Raw genomic sequence first — 26,897 nt, 5'->3', positions numbered from 1 at the left:
GGATATCTGAGGAATTTCAAAGGGATGATAGATGTACAAGAAAAATATCGAAGAGAATTGGGGCCTCTGATTCCGATTCCGTTTCCCATTCCCATTCTCATTCCCATTCCAATTGCAGTTTATTCATATTCATATACATTAACAGTTAAAGGTTCAGATCTAGAATATAAGAGAATGTTGATAACCTTGACAACAATTGATGTGTCATCCAACAGATTCTCAAGCAGTATACCAAATTCCAAAGGAATTTTGAATTCCTTGATTAATTTGAATCTGTCTCACAATTGCCTCACAGGAGGTATACCTGCATCTCCTGGAAACATTACGGAACTCGAGTCGTTGGACTTGTCTTCAAATCGATTGGAAGGGGAAATTCCAACAGAGCTTACAAAGCTCACATTTCTTGCCATGATAAACCTTTCCATGAATAATCTTTCAGGGAAGATACCTCAATCCAATGGCCAGTTTTCCACATTTGACAATACCTCATATGTTGGGAATTCTGGACTATGTGGGCTTCCATTAACACGAAAATGTGAAGAGACTTTGCCTTCAGCGATGTTGAAAGAAGATATGATGATGATTATGGTATTCTAGAGGGATTCTGTTGGCAGGCCGTTGTTTCTGGTTATGGATGTGGATTCCTAATTGGGGTTATTATTGGCTGTCTGATTCTTGGGTATGGAAGGACTACATGGTTGTTGGAATGGATCTACAAATTTTACAGGATAAAGATGAGAAGCCGTAGAAGAAATGTGGCACCACAAAGAAGAAGAAGATAACAAGGTTGAGCCTTTGATATTGAATAATGGGTATTGTTGTTTTCCCATATTTATTTGCATGTTATGTTGAATTATTTAAGTCTTATCTTAAATTCAAGACTCATAGAATAGTATATGTGTGGATAGCTTAGCTTCCTATATGTTGAATTATTTAAACTGCTATGACTTCTCCACCATTTACTATAGAGAGGCATATAGCAGCTAAAACCACCAACTTAGGCCTCTTCTGGTTCTTACAGTATACTTCTAAAGTAGTCGCAATGTCACGAACTATGTGTATTTCCTTTACTACTACTGGTTTTTTACAGCACTCGTAATCTGAACTATGTCCTTTATCACGATAATGTGAAGAGCCTTAACTTACAGGGATGCTACAAGAAGATGGTAATGATTGTGGTATTCTAGAAGGATTCTGCTGGCAAGCGGTTGTTTCCGGGTATGGATGTGGATTTGTAATCAGTACGACTGTGAGTTGTGTGATTCTTGGGTATGGAAGGCCTAAGTGGTTGTGGAATGGATCGACAGATCTTACAAGATAAAGACGAGAAGCCGTGCCGTAGAGGTTGTATTGAGCTTCAATATAATTATGGGTGTTGTTGTTTTCTGAATGTTATGTTCAACTTTCTATGTTGTGTTGAATATTCATGAATGATGCTTTTCTTTTACAATTTCGATATAGAAAAAAGATACTACTCCCTCCATCCTATAATAGATGGCACAATTTCCTTTTTAGTTTGTCCTACAAAAGATGTCATATTTCCTCTTTTGGAAAAAGTTCCTTCTCACATCAATTATAAAAGTATATTTTCTCTTACCACTTAACACATAAAATAACATCTCCTAAAATCTTGTACTATCTTCCAAGTGTGACATCTACTATGGGACGGAGGGAGTATATGTTTTTTGTGATTTTCAAATAAGATGGATTGGGTTGATTAATTGTGTGACTTTATATATAGTGCGTTCTCTTTGATCATAAATTTATCACTGGAAGATACAAAAAAATCTTCTTAAAATTTCTTATTTTGTCACTACTTTTTTTGTTGAAAGAGAATTTCAGTGTATCTTTAAACCTTAGTCTTCGTCCTCAAATTTTGATTGTTATATGTGCCTAAACATGAAAGAACAAAATTTCTTATTCTTATTATCGACTCCATACTTCGTAGTTTGTACTGGTTAAAGACGACAATATAGTCGTCAACAACATATATTCTGGGAATATTTCAAAAAGTCGAACATAAAAGTTCCCACAATTAATAGAAAGAAATAACATTTCCGCAATTATTTTCTAATAGATTCAAAGAACCATATACTTAATACATAACACAACGCAACACAGTATAATACGATACAATACAATTATAAAACAATGAAAGTCAAGTTTTGTTTTTGTCACCATTTAAGTAAAGTAACTTTATTTTTCATTCATCTTCATAGTGAAATGGTCCCTAATAAAACATTATAGGAGTGTACAATTTGCAAGAGTACAAACAACAACGACTAACCGTCCAAATTAAAATATATTGTCAATTATCAGTAGATGATCATTTCGAAACTATGACAATTTTTTGTATTGCACATTCAAAGTTGGTAGTCTGTCCGAAATATAATACTCCCTCCGTCCGCGAATAGGAGTTCCGTTTTTCTATTTTAGTCCGTCCGCAAATGGAGTCCCGGTTTAATTTTACTATAAATAGTAATAGGGTCTCACATTTCATTTAAAATTAATATGTACAAGTGAGACTCATATTCCACTAACTTTTTTCCACTCACATATCTTAGCATTTTTTCAAATCCGTGCCGTCAGAAAATGAGACTCCTAATGGCAGATGGAGGGTCCTTCTTTTATAATTTTCAAATTTCAACTATGAAAAATTAAGAAGGAAATCAAAACAGAGAGAGAAACTATTTATTTACATAAAACCAGATAAATTTAATTTGCATGCAATTGATTTCTTAATAGTTTATGCAATATTATTTATCACTACACCCCCTTTAAAGTTGATAAGGAAATCTTGTTTGATATGCTTAACTTATTAGTTTGGAATTAACATAGTACTCCCTCCGTTCCAGTTTAAGAGTCACATTTTGTCATTTAAGTCCGTCTCAGTTTAAAAGTCATATTTAGAATCTACCATATTTGGACATAAAATTTAACTGCATTATTCATTGATTTTACACTCAAATGTCATTACTTTCATAAAAATAAAACAAAACAAAATCTTAAACATACAAAAAGTCAAAAGGGTCTCGCTTTCCACTACCTCACTTCAATTATTACACACTCCAACAACCACTACACCCCACATCAATTATTACACACTTCACCAATTTCTTAAAATCCGTGTCATAACTAAGTCTTACTCTAAAATTGGGACAGAGGGAGTACTACTCAATAATACCCTCATCATCATTAACATAACCAAATTGCAATTTACTACCACTTTTATGGAGACCTCTTTCTTGTTTCACTTTTCACTCATGATTTTAGTTACAGTAAACATTCTCTTTACCCTCATCTCATCTGCACCACTGACCGATTTCACCACTGATCGAGATGCTCTTCTTGCTTTCAAAAAAGCCATCACTGTCGACACAGATGGCGTGTTGAGCAACAGCTGGCTTACCAACACATCCATCTGTGTCTGGGCCGGTGTCACCTGTGGCATCAAACACCACAGGGTCACTGCCCTCAATCTCTCCAACTTCGCCCTCCACGGAAACCTCTCCCCACATCTGGGAAACCTAACGTTTCTCCGGTCCTTGGACGTTAGCTCCAACAACTTCACAGGCATCTTACCTACTGAGCTGTCTAAACTACACCGTCTGAAGCATCTAAGCGCATCATCGAACAACTTCAGTGGAGAAATCCCGGGAGTCATCCTTACGAACATGTCTGTATTGGAATATATTGATCTGAGGTCGAACAACCTATCAGGCGCGCTGCCAAGTGATATGTGCAACAATACTCCGAAACTGAAGATATTAGTTCTCAGAGAGAATCAAATATATGGAAATATTCCAAGGAGTATATATAAGTGTAGTGAGATGCAGAAGTTGGGCTTGTCCATGAATATGTTAAGTGGAAACTTACCAACCGAAGTTGGAAATCTTAGTATGCTTACAGTTTTATCCCTATATGATAATGATCTCCAAGGTAACTATATTAATCAATTATTCAAGCTTTCACATTAGTTAACCATTTTTATTAACATCATTTTTCTATATTTTGATAGGAAATATTCCATCTTCTGTTTTCAACGTTTCACGGTTGGAATTCATCTACCTCAGTGGCAATACTCTGTCAGGTGTGAGCAAAAACATGGAATTCGTGATCTATTTCTGACTAAGTCTTATTTTAATACTTTCTTTGTCGATCTAGCTGAATTGTACTACTTCTTTTTGGATTTTGCTCATTTTAGCAGTAATTTTTTTTATGGCAAAAAGTAATGTATATTTATTCTTTTTATTTTACTTACTCTTACTTTATTCTATCTCCTTTTTTATTCCTATTTTATTCTCATTTAAAATAATTTTTTTTTAAATTTCGTGCCGAAAAAGTCAACTTTATTGGAGATTGAGGGAATACTATTTGGTCAAACTTTCAACTTAATCGCACTTCCTCGGTAGTTATGTGTAATTAATTGCACACACTGCTATTCCATGACAAACTGACAGGTTGCATACCAAAGGAGATTGGAAGTCTTACCTCCTTGAAATATCTTTATCTGTATTATAATAACTTGACAGGTACGTATTACTCTTTACGTTCCACTTAAAATGGTCATATTCTTGAGTGACATGAAATTTTAAGTTGAATAGTTATTTGTGTTAAGGTAGAATGAAAAAAGTAATTGAATATTCTAATGAGAAGAAATTAGTGAGAGAGATTTTATTCTAAATATAGAAAAGTAGACATCACAGACTAAAAAGGAAAGATGGACATCTTAAATGGGACGGAGGGAGTATGATTTTATCAGTATTTGGATTTTAGGATAACTAAAGTTGTACGCTTTGTCTAAATTAACATAACACACTTTTCATTTTTGTTTGTACCAATGAATAAAATACATTTTTATTTTTAATAATTCTCTCTATCCAATTAATACATTCAACCACATTTTTGTTCTCAAATTAAATATTTAATCCTCTCTCTTTATATAATACTTAGATCCACTCTTTTTTTCCCAGTAAACTATATTAAAAATAACTTCTAAAATCTCATATCGATTGAGAAATGTGTCATTTTATCCGAAACGGAGAAAGTAGTAATCAATTCCCGCAACTGAATTCGTATTCGTCGAATTAATCGTAAAACTTTAATTTGTATTATGACTCTGTCTTGATCTCGATTCTCAACATTCATTGCATGTTAACTAGTTTTATATATTTTCGATATTTTTATAAATTTTGCAAGTAAATTTGTCAATTGCATCATTCAGGTCATATTCCAAGACAATTCGGGAACCTCTCTTCACTATTAGGGCTGAATATTGCTTCCAATAAGTTGGCGGGTATTCATGATCATATCATTACTAAATTTCTACTAGTATTTTAAATAATTCATATTGTCTCTGTTACATCATAAGCAAGTTAAGTTTTTTTTTTTTTTGAGATATCTCTCACTACCTCCGTTCCTAAAAATTTGTCTCATTTTTCTATTTTCGTCCGTCCCCCAAAATTTGTCTCATTTCACTTTTTACCATTTTTTGTAGTGGATCTCATATTTCACTAACTCAATCCTACTCACATTTTATTATAAAATTAATATTAAAAAGTAAGACCCACAATCCAATAACTTTTTCAACTCACAATCCACTAACTTTTCCAACTCACTTTCCATTACATTTCTTAAAACCCGTACCGGATCAAAGTGGGACAAATTTTGGGGGACGGAGGTAGTATAAGTTAGTCATTGGCTCTAGAGGTCACCACGGTTCAAGAACCGCCGGTTCCCCGGTTCGGAACCGGCGGTTCAGGTTCGAAAAAATGACGAACCTGAACCAGCCCGCCATTTCCAGCGGTTCCGGTTCTTGAACCGGACAAACACGGTTCACAGGCGGTTCAAGACCCGGCGGTTTTCAGCCGGTTTCGGGCGATTCCAGGCTGGTTCCTGGTTGGACCGCCAGTTCAATTTTTTTTTTTTTTTAATTTATTCATTTATAGTACTAATTACAAATTACACCTTGTAGTCTTGTACTATTTAATAAAATAAAACGAGAATGACTATTGAATAAAATATTATTACAAATTTGAACGATATGTCGATATTACAAATACAAATGTTGAAAATTGAAATTACAAAAGAGTCAAAAGACTTAAACAATAATAATTAATAAATGAATGATGAATGTAAATATACATAATACATGCTTGTTAGCTTGTATAACAATTTAAATAAAAAAACTTGAAGTAAAGAACAATAAATGTAAATAGATAGTATATATATATACTCTTAGTCGGTGAAGGAGATGTTTCTAGAAAACTAAATTGAGGATTCCTTTAGCAATTCAACCTTAATTGTTGATGACCTTAATTGTTGAGTTTAATTTAATCATCAACAATCATGGTAGAATTGTCAAAGGTCTCCCGGATTTAGTCTTATAGAGAAGTCTTCTTCACCGATTAGAGTATATACAAATACAATTATATAACTGTATTTGTATATTTTAAAGTTGAAACAATTGAAAAATAAAAAAGAAATAAAGAAAAACGACTTGAGCCCTACTTAAATTTAAAATTTAAGTTGGGTTGCCTACGTATACTTAATGCTCAATTACATTATGGAATCAAAGTCCACGTAGTTCTCTTACCTTACTTACCTATTCGGCAATTGACGGTAGACCTCTCACTCCACCTCATTCTTGTTGTTGTTCTTCTTCTTCGTCGGGGTAGTAGTCTTGGTCGGTTTGTACTTGGGTGTTCCAATCTAGCTCTTGGTCTCTAATGTCAGCCGAACACCAATCGTCAAGTAACATGGTGACTTATATATTTTGGCCGAAGCCGGAATTGAAAAAATCTCCTTGGCCATTGATGCAAGTATGGGAAAATCTTTTTCATGTGTTCCCCACCAATCGAGGACGTCGATTTGGTTGGGAGCGGGACCTTCGTCTTCATTCAAAGGAAAGCGTGAGTCAAAATATAAATCTAACTCACTTACCGTCCTTGCCGACGAACTGCCGCTGGTGGTGTAACCGTATAGGTCGGCCAATTGGGATTGTGCGTTGGGGTCATCAACTTGAAAAAACCCAAAACTTTGTGGTTGTCGAGGGGTGGGTCGTTGTCTCACTTGGTGGGTACTGTTGTACTTGGCTTCGTATTTGGCAAAGAGAGTTCGCAACTCAAACTCAAATGCATGTTTGATGACGGAGAGATTGGGGAGGTTTATTTGGAATGTTTCGGACAAACGTGTGTTGTTGTCCTCATTGTCATTGGTGTCCGATTGCAAAGACCGAAGTGGTTGAAGATCAATAGAACTCAAATTGTTGTAATAAAATTATAAAATCTTCAAGGTAGCGACTAATTTCCATTTCGGATCCAAAACCTTAGCAATCAAAAACACCGTTGGAATCTCACTGAAATACTTAAGTCATTTGTCAATCATATAATATAAAACACACATCAACTCAGAATTTGTAACGGAATTTTTCATAGCCGTCTTAAAACCAAGTGATATACACATGCAATGATCTAAAACACGAACAGATGTGCAATAATAAACACCCGATAACTCAACAGTCGCATTTTTGAAACCTTTGAACAATTTAAACAAACTCATGCTTTGCTCCCAACATGCATGCGATAGATATAAATCAGCAACGAGATAAGTCCTAAAAAAATCAATCAAATAATCTATATGCTCCAAAGTAGAGTTCAAACAATCATATGTGGAGTTCCATCTAGTAGACACATCAAGTGAAAAATTTGTGTACCTTATTTTCTTTTGATGATAATATTTCTTCCAAGCCTTACCAATCTGAGGCTTCCAATGGATCAAATTTACGGCAGTTCTAATAGGATCAACATGCTTTTGCCACAAAGAAAGAGCATCTTGTACACATAAATTTAAAATATGACAAATGCATCTTTGATGAAAATACTTACCATTTATAACCGGAGCACAAGCCGCAATTAAGTCGGCAATACTTGCAGTGTTAGCGGTTGCATTATCAAAACCAACAGAAAATACCTTATTGCACAATCTATATTCATTCAAAACTTGAATAATTAAAGCAGCAATTGCGGGTGCGGTGTGTGGTGTAGGAAATTGTCTAAAACCAATCAAACGCTTGTGCCAAAAAATGACATGTAATGCTCATATAAGAATTTCTTTGAAAAGCATCAGTCCACACATCAAAGCAAATGTTTACTTTGTGACCCAAGGTGGACAAAAAACGTGTTACTTCTCTTTGTTTATCAAAAAATTGTTTGTTGTTAGATCTTTGATGTGAAGTTGCGGGTATTCTTTTAGCAGCGACATTAAAAGCGGTTTGCATAGTGGCTTCATATTGTTTGTCATCAAAAAAATTGAAAGGCAAATGCTTCATTGCAGACCATCTAACCATAGCATCTTGAGCGACTTTATGATCATATTTAAAAAGAGACGTACCTGTTGTTTCAGATGCACCGGTTGGGAAGTTTAGTTGGGTTTGGGATTTGGCAGTCCCATAATCGATCGGATGCTTTGCCTTCAAATGACGATGGAGAGTACCATAGCCCCCACCGGGACTAAGGGGTAGAATTTATCGCAATAGTTACAATATGCGACAAATTCATTGGTCTCTTGTTGAGTGTTTGGATCTATTACCGGGACTTTTTTATAATGTTTAACAAAAATATCCGATTTCAACGCCTTCTTAGTCTTACCCCGCCCGGTTTGAGTTTGAGGAGAAAGAACCGCTTCATCATTTTCACCAACTAGTCCGGCGCTCGTCGGAGGATATTGTTCATATCTTCCACCTCCAGTTCCACTATTACCATCGTTGTCGTCGGACGATAAATTCACGTCGCCATAAGAGTAATAAAACCCGTAACCTTCGCCACCGAAATGGCTAAGTAGCACGGCAACCCTATGATCTTCTTCGGCCTACAAATATTATATACAAACGGTATAAATAATGTATAGTACCAAAAACAAGAATATATTTATATATTATATATAGTTGTGAATTTAAAAAGAATTTGTAAAATTAATATTCGAACAACTTACTTGCAAACGCAAAGCGGTTTGTCGGGAAACCTCATCCATAACCTTATGACGAGTAGGGCGCCTTGATTTCCGACGACCACTTTGATCTTGGTCTTGGGCAATTCCATTGCCCCGATCACCACCACGACGAGAGGAAGACATTTTGCAAATTGAAAAGTAGAGTGTAGAGAGAGAGTATAACTAGAGTAGTGAGGGACGTATGTGATATTATGATACACAATTGAAATAAATTATAAGAACAATTTGCACAAATATTATAGTAAACAACTTGAGCAAATTAAAGAGAATGGAGATAAAGATGAGAGAAATTGTGAGATTGAGAAGAGAAATCATTGTTAACACAAGAATGAGGTGAGTAGAAGTGAAGGGGGAGTGGATATTTATAGGAGAAAAAAATCAGATTTAATAAAAAAAAAAAAAAAATTGAATTTTGAAATCGGCGGCCGGTTTTCTGCCCGTTATGCACCATAGACTTGCACCCCTACGCCTGAACAAGCTGCCGGAACAGGCGGTTTCTGACCGGTTTCCGACCAAACCGCCGGTTTGGTCGCCGATTTCTGGACCGTTCTGCACCCCTACGCCTGCCACCGCCTGCCGCCTGAAAAAGCTACCGGAACCGGCGGTTTCTGACCGGTTTCCGATTAAATCGCCGGTTTGGTCGCCGGTTTCTGCACCCCTACACCTGCACCCCTATGCCTGCCACCGCCTGCCTCCTGAAAAGGTGCCAGAACCGGCAAACCGCCGGTTTCCGGCGAACCGGCGATTTCGAACCGCCGGTTACAGTTCTTCATTTTTTGACAACGTGAACCGGCCTGTTGGAACCGCCGAACCTTGTCCCGGTTCCGAACCGTCACCGCGGTTCCGGGCCGGTTCGGTTTGGTGACCTCTAATTGGCTCATTGCCAAAAACATCCGCCCTGCTATTTTATTTTCTCTTTTACTTAATTCTATTTAATTACTTTTCGGCAGGTAAATTGCCGAGAGAGCTTGGTAATCTAGCAGAGCTCGAGTTCTTAGAGGGATCCTTCAACGGTTTCTTAACCGGACCCATCCCCTCTTCCATATTCAACCTATCAAATTTGAAGATGCTCTCTCTTCAGCAGAATCAGTTCTATGGTCGTATCGCTTCAAACATGGGGCTCTCACTTGTCAATCTCGAAGTTCTTTATTTAAATTATAACAGACTCACAGGCGATATTCCAACCTCTATCAACAATGCTTCTCAGCTTATGGCTATAGAACTGAGCAGAAACTCATTCACTGGGTCCATTCCCAACTTTGGCAATCTAAAACAGCTGCATGTCCTTCGTCTTAACGACAATAATCTGACCGGAGCAGAATCGCCAAATCAACAACTAGAATTTCTCTCTTCTTTAACAAACTGTCCATATTTGCTTCGATTGGAAATTGGCAACAATGGGATGATGAATGGTATCCTTCCGGCTTCCATTGGAAACTTATCTACTTCTGTTATCAGCTTTAGAGCATCTAACTGCAGCATCAGAGGTATTATTCCTCCTGGAGTTGGAAATTTAATTAATTTGCAGGTTTTGGAATTAGCCAATAATCGACTCACAGGATTCATCCCGACAACGATTGGAAACTTGGAAGGACTTGTGAGGTTATATCTATATAACAACCGGTTAGAATGGGGCATCATACCAACTACATTTGGAGCGCGTTGTAGTCTTCAGTCACTCAACTTGAATCGTAATAAGTTGGAAGGAGCATTACCGCGATCCCTCTCCAATTGTCGAAGTCTGCAGCTTCTAAATTTTGGAAACAACAGAATACAAGACACCTTTCCAGTTTGGACCGGAAATCTCACTTATCTTCGTGTCCTCATATTGGCATCCAACAACTTCAGCGGTACCATTTCTTCTCTCACTTCCAAGGCTACGCTTCCATTCCCTAACCTGCAAGTTTTTGATATATCACATAATGAGTTCACTGGAAATCTGCCCAATGAATATTTGAGGGATTTCAAGGCGATGATAGATGCAAGTGTGAATCATCGAGGAGAGGAAGATCAGTCTCCATTTTATACAGATTCATTGATATTAACGGTGAAAGGATTGAATCTATCGTATGGTACGATTCTGACAACCTTCTCAACGATCGACATGTCATCCAACAGATTTTCGGGCAGTATCCCAACCTCCATTGGAAATTTGAATTCATTGATGTATTTGAATCTGTCTCACAATTGCCTCACTGGAAATATACCTGCGTCTTTTGGAAACGTGACAGAACTCGAGTCGTTGGACCTGTCTGCAAACCGATTGGAAGGGGAAATTCCAACAGAGCTTACAAAGCTTACATTTCTTGCTATGATAAACCTTTCCATGAATAATCTTTCAGGGAAGATACCTCAATCCAATGGCCAGTTTTCCACATTTGAAAATACATCATATGTTGGAAATTCAGGACTTTGTGGATTTCCGTTAACACGAAAATGTGAAGAGCCTTCGCCTCCTGTGATGCTGCAAGAAGATGGTTATGATGATTATGGTATTCTAGATGGATTCTGTTGGCAGGCGGTTGTTTCCGGATATGGATTTGGATTCGTAATCAGTTGTGTGATTCTTGGGTATGGAAGGCCTAAATGGTTTGTGGAATGGGTCTATAGATTTTATAGGATAAATATGAGAAGCCGAAGAGGAGATGTGGCACCACAAAGAAGCTGAAGATGATAATAAGGTTGAGCCTTTGATGTTGAATAAAGACTATTGTTGTTTTAATTGCATAAGTTTCTAATTTATGTTGAAAATTGAAGATTCTATGAAATATTACTCCCTCCATCCTTCAAAATTCGGCATCATTTGATCCGGCACGAATTTTAAGAAATGTAATAGAAAGTGGGTTGAAAAAGTTAGTGGCATGTGAGTCCTACTTTTATATACTCCCTCCGTCCCACTTAAAATGAAACATTTGGGAATTGGCACGAGATTTTATGTAGTGTTGTTTTGTGAGTTGATGAGAAGAGAGTAAAGTAAGAGAGATGAAAAAGTAGAGATAGAGTTGTTTCCATTTTAGGAAACGTTTCATTTTTAATGGGACAAAGGGAGTATTAGTTTTAAAATAAAATGTGAGTGAGAATGAGTTAGTGGAATGTAGGTCCACTACCAAAAATGGTAAAAGTGAAAGGTGACAAATTTTTAGGGACGCATGAAAAAGAAAATAAGTGACAAATTTTCAGGGACGGAGGGGGTATATGTGTGGCAGTGGCGGATCCAGAAATGTTTTTCAGAGGGGGCGAAATTGTGTTCTCTTATACTTCGTTTGCCGTCTTCTCGTACGCGTAAACGACAACTTCACTCATAATAATCATCATATTTTCTTACTACATTTGATATATCCAATACACTAAAATCCTAAATTGGTTCCATAAATTTTGCTCAAAAAAACTTTTAGTCATACACATTAAGTGTCTTAGCTTTTGTTCCAAATATTTATGATCGTTCAAAAATTAGTTATGGACTATATAGTCGCTAAAATTTTCTTTTGAAAACTCAACTCGATGATGGAACTACTTTATAATATTATACAAAAGTATAGCTTATAATTTAAAGACATATAAAATAAAGTCTATTGATGCTTTAAAATTATAATCAAACTAATATTACTATTTAATATATTCCCATAATAAAACGTCTAGTGATTATTTTTAAGAAATAACTCTCCTGAGAAGTGGAGAAATAAGCCTAATAAATAATAAGTCCACTAATTTCTTAAAATTTGCCCAATTTCTTAAATAATAAGTCCACTATTTTCGTATTCCAATAACTTTATCATCCCAAAATTGGACAATTCTCCACTGCCGCCCGATTAACGAGTCTTTCTTTTCTCTGTTTCGTTATAGTTGAGGCGGAACATTTTGGCACGGAATTTTAGAAGTGAATGTTGGGTATGTTAAATAAATTGATAAAAAAATAAGAGAGAGAAAAAGGTATAGAGAATAAAGTATAAAGTAAATAAAGTAGAGAGAATAAAGTAAGAGAGAGTAAAGTAAGAAAGAGAAAAAAATTATCAAATATGAAAATGACTCAACTATGAAGAAATTTATCGAAATGGTAAAATGACTCAACTATGGCGAAATGGAGGGAGTATTATTCTGAAAATATAGTATATGTATTTTGGGATAATCAAATACGTTGGTTTGGGCCTCAACTAAATATTATTACTTGGGCTTATCGAATACTAAATATTATCACTTGGGTTTAAATGTTTAATAAATTGCTAAGACTTTTCACTTGTGTTTTGTTAATGGATATCTGACTAATCATTTCGCCTAGCTTTAGGCTTTTGGGATTCTCCTAATGCTAAGTGTCAATAATAAATAGAAAAGGATGAGATGTCACAATGTGTATCTAACACAAGGTCAATTCCAGATTTGATTTCCTCCAATTTCCCACAAACATTTAAAACGATCTCACACACCTGCGCTGTCTTTGCAGATTAATGGGGAGATTCATTTCAGCGGTAGGAAACCTACTGAAATTGGGAATTTGAGGCTGCTTTGAGTTTTACTCTTTTGAAGGTACGGTCTCTTCTTCTGCCTACTTTTTGTACTGTAATTACTGATGCGCTTAAGGTGTTTGTGAAAATGTCTCAACGACCACTTTTTCTGGAACTGTAACAACTTGAGCAAATATTTATAAATCTTAATTCTATTGTATAAAGGTAAAATTCAGGTGCTATACTAAAACAATATTAGATTTATTTAGCCCGATATTTCTGCCTCATTGGGCCTTGAAGTGAGCAGGCGCACTATACTAGACTTCGTAGGATTATACATTTCTTGATATGGACCGGGCCAATATTGATATAGATATGACTTATTCTCGAAACTTCGGAATCATTAATACTAAATATTTGGAAAATGCTAATCATTTTCATGTTGATTGATATGAAAATTCTATGTTGAATTCATAAAGGAACTAATTCCATACACAAATTTTGAAATACATGCCATTAGTTTACAGCTCTTAGTCATTCTTCTTTTTTCAATCATATTTAAAATTGTATAGTTCTAGGAGGATAAAATGATTCCACAGTTTGTATTGCTAAAAATCGTAAACATATATAGGAACAAATAGTATCAAAATATCCTCGAATATGTCCAAGGCGGAACTATATATAACTATATAAAAACTAGATAGTAGTATCAAATTAATTATATTTTCATGCCTGGAGTACCACCAAAGTGTTGATTTCAATTGAATAGTCGTCGTTGGAAAAATTAGATGAATCCATACAAGTGGTCCATGTTATGTTTTTGTATATATATGTGAAGAAGCAATAGACGGTTTCTCAATATGTGGAACTGTTCTTAGCATTTTTCTGGCCATGCATTTAATATGTGGACCTAAGTCTATGTTATGTTTTTGTATATTACGATAGACCTAAGTCAACCTTTTGTTTTTGTAGGACAATTGAATCTATATTCACGTTATGTTTTTGTATATTATGTGAACCTAATTAAGTCCATGCATGGTGGGTAATTGCGTGATGGATATTTTTGAACACTCGATTATTTGATTACATACACGATGCATCTATTCGAGTTAAATTGTGGCTATGATTATTAGATTATTTGAGAAATAATAAACACTAAAATAGGAAATCTTATTAGATGATTGCAACTTGAAAATGAACACTTTTCTTAGCTAACTTCATTCTTGAGAACACAAAATATCTCCATTTCATTTAGCTTTTGGTTACTTACTACTCCAGTATTTAATACCCTCTTTCTTTAACAACTTCATCATCATTAACGAAATTAAATTGCAATTTACTACCACTTTCATGGATACCTCTTTCTTACTTCCTTTTTCCCTCATGCTTTTAATTACATTAAACATCTTCTTCACCCTCACCTTATCTGCAACACCAACTGATTTCACCACCGATAAAGATGCTCTTCTTGCTCTCAAACAGGCCATCACGGTCGACAAAAATGGCGTGTTGAGCAACAGCTGGCTCAGCAACACATCTATCTGTGATTGGGTCGGTGTCTTCTGTGGCATCAAACACCAGAGGGTGACTGCCCTCAACCTCTCCAACTTCGGCCTCCATGGAAAGCTCACTCCACATCTAGGAAACCTAACGTTTCTCCAGTCCTTGGATGTCAGCTCCAACAGTTTCATAGGTGTCTTACCTGCTGAGCTGTCTAAACTACGCCTTTTGAAGCAATTAAACGCGACATCTAACAGCTTCAGTGGAGAAATACCGAGAGGTATCCTTACAAACATGTCTATATTGGACGACATTGATCTGAGGTTTAACAACCTATCAGGCGCTCTCCCAAGTGATATATGCAATAATACTCCAAAACTGAAGAGATTGTTGCTCAGAATGAATCAAATATATGGACAAATTCCAACGAGTATACATAAGTGCAGCCAGATGGAGGAGTTGAGCTTCGCGATGAATATGTTCAGTGGAAACATACCAACCCAAGTTGGAAATCTAACTATGCTTACAGTTTTATCTCTATATGATAACGACCTCCAAGGTAACTATATTAATCTATGTATAATACAATGAATGGATCTTTCCGATCTAATTTTCCATATTTTGATAGGAAATATTCCGACTTCTATCTTCAACGTTTCATTATTGGAATTCATATCCCTCGGTGGCAATAAACTATCTGGAAGAATACCCACGAATTTGGACAATTTACTCAACCTCCAAGTGTTGAATTTTAGCATTAACAACTTAACAGGTGCGTAGATCTTATACTCCCTCCATCACACCGAAGATGACTCACTTTCTTTTTTGGTTTGTTCCAACGAAGATAACCCCCTATTAAAAATAGAAACACTTTTATCTCTATTTTATCCCCCTTTTCTTACCTTACTCTCTCCACTTAACAAACAAAATAAATTAAAATTGCATAAAATCCCGTGCCGCCTAAGGAATGGGTCATCTTCCTAAGGACGGAGGGAGTACTCTTTTGGCGAAGAATAAATGCTAATTAATACTTCATTCGTCCCAAGTTAATTGAGTCGTATTCCTTTTTGGTAGTTGAGTACAAACCTATCTTACATCGGATGAGTAAGGAAGTTGGATGCAGTATATAAGTGTTGTCCAACCCCAATTAAGATGATGCCTTTTGGATGAACCAAAAAGAAAATCTGTGTGAGCTTGGCTCCTTCCAAAGCGGACAAAATCTTCTAACATTGGGTTACCAAGGTAGTTACGTCATTTCTTTTTTCTTTTTTTTTGTAAAAATTTATTCGCATTCGTACTTTATTCTCTTCTTGTTGATACTATATTTTCTTTGGTAACTTATTCTTCATTTTAACCTTTAACGCTTCGATTTTTTAGATCTAGTTACCAAAAAATGCTTCAACTATCTTGGGGCGAAGGGAATATTATTTTCATACAATTTTTTTATTAATTTTGTCATAAAATGATGTTAAACGTTCTATTCTATTCATCCCATTAAAAATGAAACATTTTCCATTTCAAATTTTCTCATTAAAAATGACACATTTCCTAAGATGAAAACATCATCTTTATTGTTTTACTCGCGTTAATCTGTTCTCCTTACCTAACTCATAAATTAACACTACATAAAATCTCTTGCTAAAAAATAAATAGTATTTCATATTGAATGGGATGGGGAGAGTTTTATAGCCAAGATGTACTTATTAAGTAGAAGAGATAATTTTATTCTCTTTCCTACTCCCGTCCGTCTCACCGAAAATGATCCACTTTTCTTTTTAGATTTGTCCCAACAAAGATCACTCATTATTAAAAAAATAGAAACATTTTTATCTCTATTTTATTCTCTCTTTTACTTTATCATCTCTCCTTAAGACATAAAATTTCGTGCCGCTCAAAGAAGGGTCATCTTCCTTGAGACAGAGGGAGTATTTTACTTTTTCTCTTATTTCTCCTATTTCCATTTAACACAATTTTATAATTTTTGTGTATAAAAGAAATGCCCCAACTAAGTTGGGACCGAGGTAATATCAATTTTAGACATTAATTTGTTTTGAAATAAGTAATAAATTTCATTTATTACATTTTGGTTTGTTGTCCTATTGACATCCCCTCTTCGATATTCAACTTATCAAATTTGAAGATACTATATATCTCTTCAAAAGAATCAGTTTTCTGGCAGCCTTGGCTATAGAATTGATACTATCTCTATTCACCAATGCTTCTCACCCTATTCCTATAGAATTGAAGAGAAACCTATTTACTCCGGTAATATAAGACAGCTTGAAGTCCTTATTCCTTAACCTTGGGGAAAACCAAGAATTTTGTGATAACGATATCCTAGCTAATTAATCTATGTATAACTAATTCAAGTTTCACATTAATTTAACAATTTGAATTAACCTTATTTGTCATATTTTGATAGGAAATATTCCATCTTCAATCTTCACCGTTTCTTCGTTGGAATTCATAAACCTTGGTGGCAATAATCTATCTGGAAGCATACCTACAAATTTGGACAATTTACTCAGCCTCAAAGTATTGTGTCTTGACAGCAACAAATTAACAGGTGCGAGGAACAACTTATATCTACTGAACTTAATAAGTTGTACAAATGAACTAATCACTTTCCGCAATCCAATTCGAATTGTCTGTCATAGTTAGTGTGATTTTTGTAGTAGTATATTCTAAATTAGTATATATTAAACTTAAATTGTATTCAGCTTCATATCTCTTCAGTAACTTTATCAATTTAATTGTTTAGGTCACATACCAAGACAAATCGGGAACCTCTCTTCACTAATAGCACTGGATCTTTCTTCGAATAAGTTGGCGGGTATGTTTTTTAACTTGTAAATTGCTAGTTTATTACTCCCTCCATCCCATTCAAAATGAAATATTTTCCTTTTTCGGATGTCACACTCAAAGTGACACTTTCCCAAAAATGGAAATATCATTTTCTCTACTTTATTTTTTGTCATACATTATATTTTATCCATATAACACACAAATTAACACTGCATAAAAATCGTACCAAGAAAGAAATGGAACATATCAAAATAAACATTGCAAAATTTCTAGTGCATATTTTCAAATAATTGACGTATTTCATGGCTTGAACTTTGACCAAGGTTGCAAAGATGATGACTCTAAAATTTACAACTTTAATTTGAATTATTACCGACAGAGCTTGGTAATCTAGCAGACCTTTGGTTTTTATATGCACCCTTAAATGATTTCTTGTCTGTTCCCATATTCAACTTACTAAATTTATATATATCTAACTGCTTTATTTATGTTATCACCAATGCTTCTCTGCTTACTGCTATAAAATTGAATAGAAAAATGTACTCCCACTGTTTTCCAAAAACAGAAACTCTTTCATTTTTGTTTTGTCCTCTAAAAGTAGAAACTTTCTTTTTTGAGAAATTTCTTTCTTTCTAATATAGTGGACTCATTTTTCACTAACACATTTTTCTCTTGATTTCTTTCTTACTTTACCAATTTTACAATAAAATTCGTGTCACTTCAAATGTTCCTATTTTTAGAGGACGGAGAGTATAATTTTTTGATTTGTGTGTGAGTTGACCAATCGGTAAAGAGATAATATTTGATGCCTAAGATCACGGGTTCAAGTCCTCCGTAACATGACCTTTATATTTATGTTCATTTCTTCGTTGAGAAAAAAAGAACAAAAACTTATTTATACGTTTTCTTTTTCGCACGTGTTTTGAAAAAAAGATGATAAATAGTTTAAATAGAGAAAAAATAAAGTAAGTTAGAGAATATTGTAGAAGACACTATCTTCTATATTATTATCTCTTTACTTTATTTTCTCTTCACTTTAACTATTTATTATCATTTTTTTAAAACACGTGAAATAAAGGAACGTGTCATCTTAATTGGGAGGAAGGGAATATTATTCCTATGGCCCAAAATAAATAAATTTTATTCTTGGTCAACCGTCTTATTTCATAAGTTGTGATAAACGATGTAAAAATTTAATTCATGCCACATCCTTACTATATTTATATATAGATGTAACTAACTTAACAGCTTGTTATACTTTGACAAATTGATAGGTGGCGTACCAAAGGAGATTGGACATCTTACTTACTTGACTTATTTGTATCTGTATCATAATAGCTTGACAGGTATGATTTGATTTGATTTCAGAATTAGCCTAATTTTCATAAATTTTAATCAATACTCCCTCGTAATAAAAATAAGGACTTTTGTAATGACATAATTTTTAGTGCGAAATTGGTAAAGTATGAGAGATGTAGAATGAAAAATTATTGAAGTATAGCTAGCTAGTGGATAACTGGGTCCACCTTATAATAGAGAAAAGACTTGCTAAAAATAAAAAGGCCTATTTTTTAGAGAGGGACCAAAACGTGAAAAAAAAACAAAGACTATTTTTATGGAATGGAGGAAATATTAAAAATAAATTTGCATTAAACATCAATATCTCTTAAGTAGTTTCTTAGTTGATTATGAGACTATTTTTTGTGGGCAGATGGAGAGTTATGATTCGTTAGTTCTAATCCCAAACAATAAGAATTTGTCCAAAATTGGGGATGCCAGTTCATTTTTACCAGTTTAATCATTTGTACTGTAGTAATTATTATTTGACCTTGTTAATTTAAAAACCGACCTAATTATAAAGACTAAAGTCCATTTTCAGTCCAAAATATGTGCTCAACGATAACTTTATGATTCTACCTTGTTAATTTAGAGACTGACCTAATTAGTTTAAAGATCAAAGTTCCATTTTCAGTCCTAAATATATGCTCGAAGATAACTTTATGACCCTACGCAATATGTTTAGTACTCCCTCCGTCTCACAAAAGATGTCACACTTGTGGGACGGCACGAGATTTTAGGAGGTTTTGTTTTGTGTGTTAAATGGAAAGAGAATATAATTTTTATATTTATGTGAGAGAGAACTTTTTCCTAAAAGGGAAATGTGACATCTTTTGTCGGACAAACTAAAAAGGAAAGTGTGACATCTTTTGTGGGACGGAGGGAGTAGTACCTTTCCCAAAAATATGAATTTGATCCAAAAATTACAAGAAATTAAATTATATTTTGAAAACATATAGTAATACTTTCTAAAAGAAAGGGATATTGACGTCTAATATCACGAAAGTTCACAACAAAATTTCCACAAAATTTAAACTTGGCATATAATATGACGAATATAAAAGTTGTTTAACTTTTTCCACTGAATAATAATAGTGATGTGATTACAAAGTCCATGAATTCCAAATATGGTTATCCATCTCACTTTAATGTAATCAGATTTTGTCGCAGGTAAGAAATAGATTAAAAAATTATTTAAGTTGGTGATATTATATGTCGAGTTCAATATTTATGGAAAAACACAATTTTTTTAAAAAGTGATATTAGGTGTCAATATCCCTTAAAAAAATATAAATATCGTATCATAGTATATTTTCTTTGAAAGAAACTCCTCATATGTTGCACTTAAATACAAGAAAATAATAAATTTTATTTCTGAAAAAAGTTGTATTAGAATATATATTTGTATAATAAAATAAAGTTATACTACTATAAAATATAATACATATAAGTAATTATATATTGTTTCTTTCTATAAAATAAATCATATTTTTCAGAAACAAATAATAAAAACATTAATATTATTTTCTAATATTGTGTTATTTTTTTATAATTACTAATAGTACTCCTAATATTCAAATTTTTAGTTAGTTGTGATGATTAACTTGCTGATGAGGTCAACCCTAGTTATTTAGCGCTTTCGATAAAAATAAGACCATTTTGAGACCAATTCATATTTACTCATTAATCTAGTTAATTACAATGACAATCAACTCACAAATCTGGTAAAATTGACTGTTAATTATTGGTGGAATTTTTAATCATAGAAAAAATATACTAATACTTTCTCCGCCCGTCGTATGTGATTAATTTATTTGGCATGAGATTTAAATGATTTGTTTTGAGCTAAAAATGAAAATCAATCAATCCATAACTAGAAGTGGGAGATAGGAAGTATTTTAAAACCAAGAGATAAAAAATTTAATACTCCCTCTATATCAGAGTAACGAAGTCATTTTGCTATTTTGGTGCGTTCCATAGTAGTAGAGTTATTTCCCTTTCTAGTAAAAGTTAACCCATTTCTTCTTACTTACTTTACTTTCTCTTATTTTATTCTCTCTTCATCTCTCTACCTTTCTTAATCTCTGTGCCGAAAAGAAATGTCTTCACTATTATGGAACGGAGGATTACGTTGGAGCTATAAAGTTTATTGAACAAATGTAGAATATCAATTTTGGACTTAATCTATACACAAAGATAAATATACATTGATAAACTCAAACGATAAATTCGATTCAATTGTAACACGGCAACTGAAATTAGGAATTTGAGTAAGCTTATTAGAAATCCGTCCCCAAAGAATATGCATTTTAGGTTTGGCACAGGTTTTAGTGCAAAAATAGTAAAATAAGACAGAGGTAGATAGAAAAAGTAATTAAAGTATTATTAGTGGAGAATGAGTCTCCCACCTCGTTAGAGTAAAAAAGAATTTCATAATTGAAAAATGCATATTCATGTGTGACAGACTAAAAAGGAAAGAGCGTATATTCTTGTAGGACCCATTTGTATATTTGAATTAACCATATTTGCCACATTTTAATAGGAAATATTCCATCTTCTATCCTCAATGTTTCATCGTTGGAAGTCATACATCTTGATCGGAATAAACTGTATGGAAGCATACCGGCAAATTTGGGCAATTTACCCAACCTCCATAAGTTGCATCTTAGCAACAACAATTTAACAGGTACGAGTAGCAATTTATATCTGGTACTCTTTTGGCCCCGAATATATTATTCTTTAATTTTAAATTAATACTCCCTCCGTTTTATAGAAATAAGACATTTAAAGTTAGTACGAGTTTTAATGCATCATTGATAAAGTAAGATCCGTCTTATAGAAATAAGACATTTAAAGTTAGTATGAGTTTTAATGCATCATTGATAAAGTAAGAGGGAAGAAAAAATATTTGAAATTGTGTAGTGAATAGTGGGATCCATAAATGATAAAGTAAAGTAACTATCTTATCAAGCTGTTAATCAAATCAATCTTAAACAAATTTATATTCCGAATTATATCTCGTCAATTTTTGTGTAGTTATTTTTGAATCCTAATATAAAGTTTTGTAAGTAAATTTGACCTCTCTAATCCTAATATAAAGTTTTCTAAGTAAATTTGACCTCTCTTCAATATTAGGCATGTATCTTGCTCATTTTGTACATTTTTAATATTATACTCCATCCGTTCCATAGTAATTTTGTCATTTTGTTATTTTGGTATGTTCCATAATAATAGAGTCATTTCTCTTTTTAGTAAAAATCAACACATTCTTCTTACTTACTTTACTCTCTCTTCATCTCTCCACATATTTTAATCTTCGTGCCGAAAAGAAATGTCTCAACTAATATGGAATAGAGGGAGTATTATATATTCATAATAACGGTACCTTGACACGGGTTTTAAAAAATATAGTGGAAAATTGGTGAAAAAAATTAGTGAAATGTGGGTCATATCTTGATAGATTAATTTTATTATAAAATGTCAGTGAAATGAGTTAGTGGAATATGAGTTTCATTACCAAAAGTGTAAAAAATAAGGGTATCAATTAATTGGGAACGGACGAAAAAGGAAATAGGTGCCAATTAATGGGAGACGGGTGAACTCATGTTCCTGATTTTTGGATCTTGAATAATTGTTATGAACCTTACAATCTTGTCAAGACTCGATTTTGTTTGTTTATTATAATCCTGCAAGAAGTCATTTAATTATCTATTTAATCAATGTTCAACTTAGGTTCCATACCGAAGCAAGTTGGCAATCTCACTTCGCTAGAATATCTAGATTTGGGTTTCAATAAGTTTACAGGTATGTTTACATATAATTCAACATATAGTTTTGAATATTAAACTGTAATTTACTATCCGCGTATTATTTCACATGCTTGAATTATTTATACTCCTTCGTTCTATAGTAGCGGAGACATTTTTTCTGGCATGGAGATTAAGAAAGGTAGAGAGCTGAAGAAAAATAAAGTAAGAGAGAATAAAGTAAGTGAGAAGAAATATATTGACTTTTACTAAAAAGAAAAATGACTCTGTTATTATGGAACGTATCAAAATGGCAAAATGACTTCATTACTATGGAACGGAGGGAGTACGTGTGTCAGTGTTAGTGTTAGTGTTAGTGTTAGTAGACAAATTGACAGTTATGTGTTGAATCATATGGCCTCATGGTTTCGGGAAACTTCTAGGTTTACTAATTTCCAGTTATGTGACGTTGTTTGCAGACAACATTATAATTTGGTTACTATTTCAATTTAGTTATTACTACTTCGATTTCAAAATAACTACACTTAATTCGCCCCCATAATCACTAATTCACTTTCATCAGTCAAATTTGAATTTGTCTGCTCTAATACTCCATTCGTCCCCCAAAAATAGACAAAAGTGTACTCCCTTCGTTTCCAAGTATGAACTTTTAGTTCGGCTTGGTTTTAACGCATAATTGGTAAAGTAAGATAGATAGATAGAGAAAATTTTTTAAGTATTATTAGTGGAGAATGGGTCACGCCTCATTAGTGAAGAAACTTTTAGAGAGTTTTTTAAGGAAATAGTTCATACTTTTCAGGGACAGAGTGAGTATATAACATGGATTTTAATGGGAAATTGGTAATATAAAAGAGAGATAGAAAAACGTAAAAGAGGAGAGGAAAAGGTAGTGGAAGTATTGTTAGTGGATGATGATGTCCACATTATTAGTGGTGTGTATATGTTCGAAACTTTCCTTATTTAGACTTTATCTAATTTTGGGAGACGACCCAAAATGAGAAAAAACTAGTCTATTTTTTTGGGACGGAGGGAGCATGTAACCAAATTCTAAAGAAATCCTAAACTTAAATTTCATCACTTCAATATTGTCATACTTAATCTTGAATATTGTATATTGACTTCTTTTATACTCCCCCTTTCTTAAATGTAGCAACTTTTGGTGTGCAACATCTTTTAATGCAAAATAAATAAAGCAAGTAATTGAAGCGTTGGTAGTGAAAGATGAGGCACACCTTATTAGAGAGTAAAACTTACTGAAAAACATAAGTAGACCAATTTTGTGGGAGGGGACAAAAATTAGTACTCCCTCCGTCCCACGTTACTTGAGTCACTTCTTTTTTGCACTCGTTCTGAAAAAATAATAATAAATAATTAAAGTGAAGAGAAAATATAGTAAAAAAAAGAATAATATAGTTAAGACTCTTCTCTACATTATTCTCTCTCTTACTTTTTTTCTCTCCATTTTAACTATTTATTATTATTTTTCCAAAACGAGTGCAAAAAACAAATGACTCAAGTAACGTGGGACAGAGGGAGTATTGTTTTAAATTTTGCAAGTAAATTTGTTACATTATTTGGGTCATCAGGAACCATTTTCGTTGCTACCACTGGATTTTTTGTTTGAATAATTTTGTTCCAAAATGGTAAAACACAGACAAAATACTAAAACAAGGCTTTAATTTTTAGCATACTTGAAATATTACTGTTAGGTCCCATCCTCTCTTTAATATTCAACTTATCAAATCTACTAGTACTTGATTTATTTTATAACAGACTCACACTCACAGGCGAAATTCCAACATCTGTTTCCACTGCTTCTCAGCTTGAAGTTATAATATTGCGCAGCAACTCATTGGCTGGTCCCATCCCCGACTTTGATAATCTTAGTCAACTTGCTTTTATAGACTTGAGCAGTAACTCGTTCACTGGCCTCATCCCTGACTTCAGAAATTTAAGCAAGCTGGTAAATCTTCAACTCAGGGGAAATAATCTGAGTGGAGCAGAATCACCTAATCAAGAATTGGGATTTATCTCTTCTTTAACAAACTGCCAATATTTGATGTTCTTGGATATTAGTGACAACCCAATGCTGAATGGCACACTTCCAGCTTCCATTGGAAACTTTTCTAATCTTTTATTCTTATTAGTATCTAACAGCAGCATCAGAGGTACAATTCCTCATGAAATAGGAAATTTGAAGACTTTGCTGTTTTTGGATTTATCCAAGAATCAACTCACAGGATTCATCCCAACTACATTTTCAGTGGGTTGTATGCCTCAGTCATTCGACTGGAATGGTAATGAGTTGGCAGGATCGTCACCCCAATTCTTTCACTATTGTCTTACTGTGCAGGTTTTGGATTTATCCAAGAATCAACTCACAGGATTCATCCCAAATACTTTTCCAAAGGGTTGTTGGCTTGAGTCACTCAACTTGAATGGTAATAAGTTGGAAGGATCATTACCCAAATCCCTTTCCAATTGCCAAAGTCTGCAGGTTCTTGATATTGGAAACAACAGAATACAAGGCACCTTTCCAGATTGGACAGGAAATTTTACTGATCTTCGCGCCCTGGTATTGAGATCCAACAACTTCAGTGGCACCATTTCTTCTCCCACTTCCAAGACTAGGCTTCCATTCCCCAATCTGCAAGTTTTTGATATATCCCATAATGCATTCATTGGCAATCTGCCCCAAGGATATCTGAGGAATTTCAAAGGGATGACGGATGAAAAAGAGAATCTTATAGGAGCTCAAGAACAGTTATACTTTTATAGATATCTGCTGACATTAACAGTGAAAGGTTCAGATCAAGAATATAAGAGAATGTTGACAGCCTTGACAACAATTGACATGTCTTCCAACAGATTCTCAGGCAGTATCCCATATTCCATAGGAAATTTGAATTCCTTGATGTATTTGAATCTGTCTCACAATTTCCTCACAGGAGGTATACCTGCATCTCTTGGAAACATTACAGAACTTGAGTCGTTGGACCTGTCTTCAAACCGATTGGAAGGGGAAATTCCAACAGAGCTTACAAACCTTACATTTCTTTCTACGGTGAACTTTTCCATGAATAATCTTTCAGGGAAGATACCTCAATCCAGTGGCCAGTTTCTCACATTTGACAATACATCATATGTTGGGAATTCTGGACTATGTGGATTTCCATTAACACGCAAATGTGAAGAGCCTTTGCCTTCAGCGATGTTGAAAGAAGGTGATCATGATTATGGTATTCTAGATGGATTCTGTTGGCAGGCTGTTGTTTTGGGGTATGGATGTGGATTTGTAATAGGTGGTATTGTGGGTGGTCTGATTTTTGGGTATGAAAGACCTAAATGGTTGCTGGAGTGGATCTACAGATTTTACAGGATAAAGATGAGAAGCCGTAGACGAAATGTGGCACCACAAAGAAGAAGAAGAAGAAGAATATAAAAAGGTTGAGCCTTTTATGTTGAATAATGGCTATTGTTGTTTTCTACCATTTATTTGTGTCATATTGAATTATCTAAGTTAAGTTATGTTGTAAATTCAAGACATATACAATACTATATGTGTGGATAGTTTTGCTGCCTAAACTCCATTGATTTTCCACAAATAAGATAATTTGGCATCCATTATCAATCATGACTTGGCTTATTAAACTGCTATGACTTTGGGTGTGCTCTCCACCCTTTACTATAAAGAGGCAAATAGTCGCAATATCATGAACTTTGACTGGTGGTGCAAATTTTCCACCTGACCCGACCCTACTCATTCCAACGACATTTAAATGCAGCGCTCTAGAACCTCAGATCCATCAAGAAGTCATGTGCAATCTCGCGCACAAGCCTCTAGAATGGAAACTGCAGATAAGAAGCTCTCGACTTCTAGTGATTTGCAGAGAATTCAAGAGTTTCTACCCCCACACCTCCATCTACTAGGGGCACAACCAACAAGTCTACAATTCAAAAATCCCTAAAAACAGAAAACCAAATTAAAAAAAAATAAAATCAGAGGGACAGAAGTGCAAGGTGTACTTAGAGAATTCAA

At 34.2% G+C, this 26,897-nt stretch overlaps 2 protein-coding genes across 4 annotated transcripts; both read left to right on the top strand.

The window, feature by feature from the left end:
• The first annotated feature begins 3,230 nt into the window (after positions 1 to 3,230).
• On the top strand, positions 3,231 to 11,684 carry LOC125199241 (uncharacterized). Its single transcript, XM_089060015.1, has 6 exons — positions 3,231 to 3,939; positions 4,019 to 4,090; positions 4,461 to 4,532; positions 5,225 to 5,296; positions 9,960 to 10,571; positions 10,647 to 11,684. The coding sequence occupies exons 1-6, from the start codon at positions 3,231 to 3,233 to the stop codon at positions 11,675 to 11,677; spliced, it is 2,568 nt and encodes an 855-aa protein (XP_088916141.1). The 3' UTR covers positions 11,678 to 11,684.
• Positions 11,685 to 14,704: 3,020 nt separating this feature from the next.
• Positions 14,705 to 26,443, top strand: LOC125207295 (uncharacterized). Of its 3 annotated transcripts, XM_048106572.2 has the most exons (8): positions 14,707 to 15,507; positions 15,577 to 15,720; positions 17,371 to 17,514; positions 17,710 to 17,781; positions 19,028 to 19,099; positions 21,634 to 21,777; positions 22,824 to 22,895; positions 24,646 to 26,443. In XM_048106572.2, exons 1-8 carry the CDS (start codon positions 14,799 to 14,801, stop codon positions 26,298 to 26,300), a joined length of 3,012 nt encoding a protein of 1,003 aa, XP_047962529.1. In that variant the 5' UTR covers positions 14,707 to 14,798; the 3' UTR covers positions 26,301 to 26,443. The 3 variants fall into 3 exon arrangements, with proteins under 3 accessions (XP_047962531.1, XP_047962530.1, XP_047962529.1); XM_048106574.2 differs by lacking the exon at positions 17,371 to 17,514 and having other exon boundaries at positions 14,705 to 15,507; XM_048106573.2 differs by lacking the exon at positions 22,824 to 22,895 and having other exon boundaries at positions 14,705 to 15,507.
• Positions 26,444 to 26,897: the final 454 nt, after the last annotated feature.

This window comes from Salvia hispanica, chromosome 6 (assembly GCF_029641045.1).
Source record: "Salvia hispanica isolate PSC_SH4W2 chromosome 6, Shi_PSC_v1, whole genome shotgun sequence".
Taxonomy (NCBI): Eukaryota; Viridiplantae; Streptophyta; class Magnoliopsida; order Lamiales; family Lamiaceae; genus Salvia; species Salvia hispanica.
Note: the sequence above shows the minus strand (reverse complement) of the source record. Positions and strands in the feature narration are given on the sequence as shown.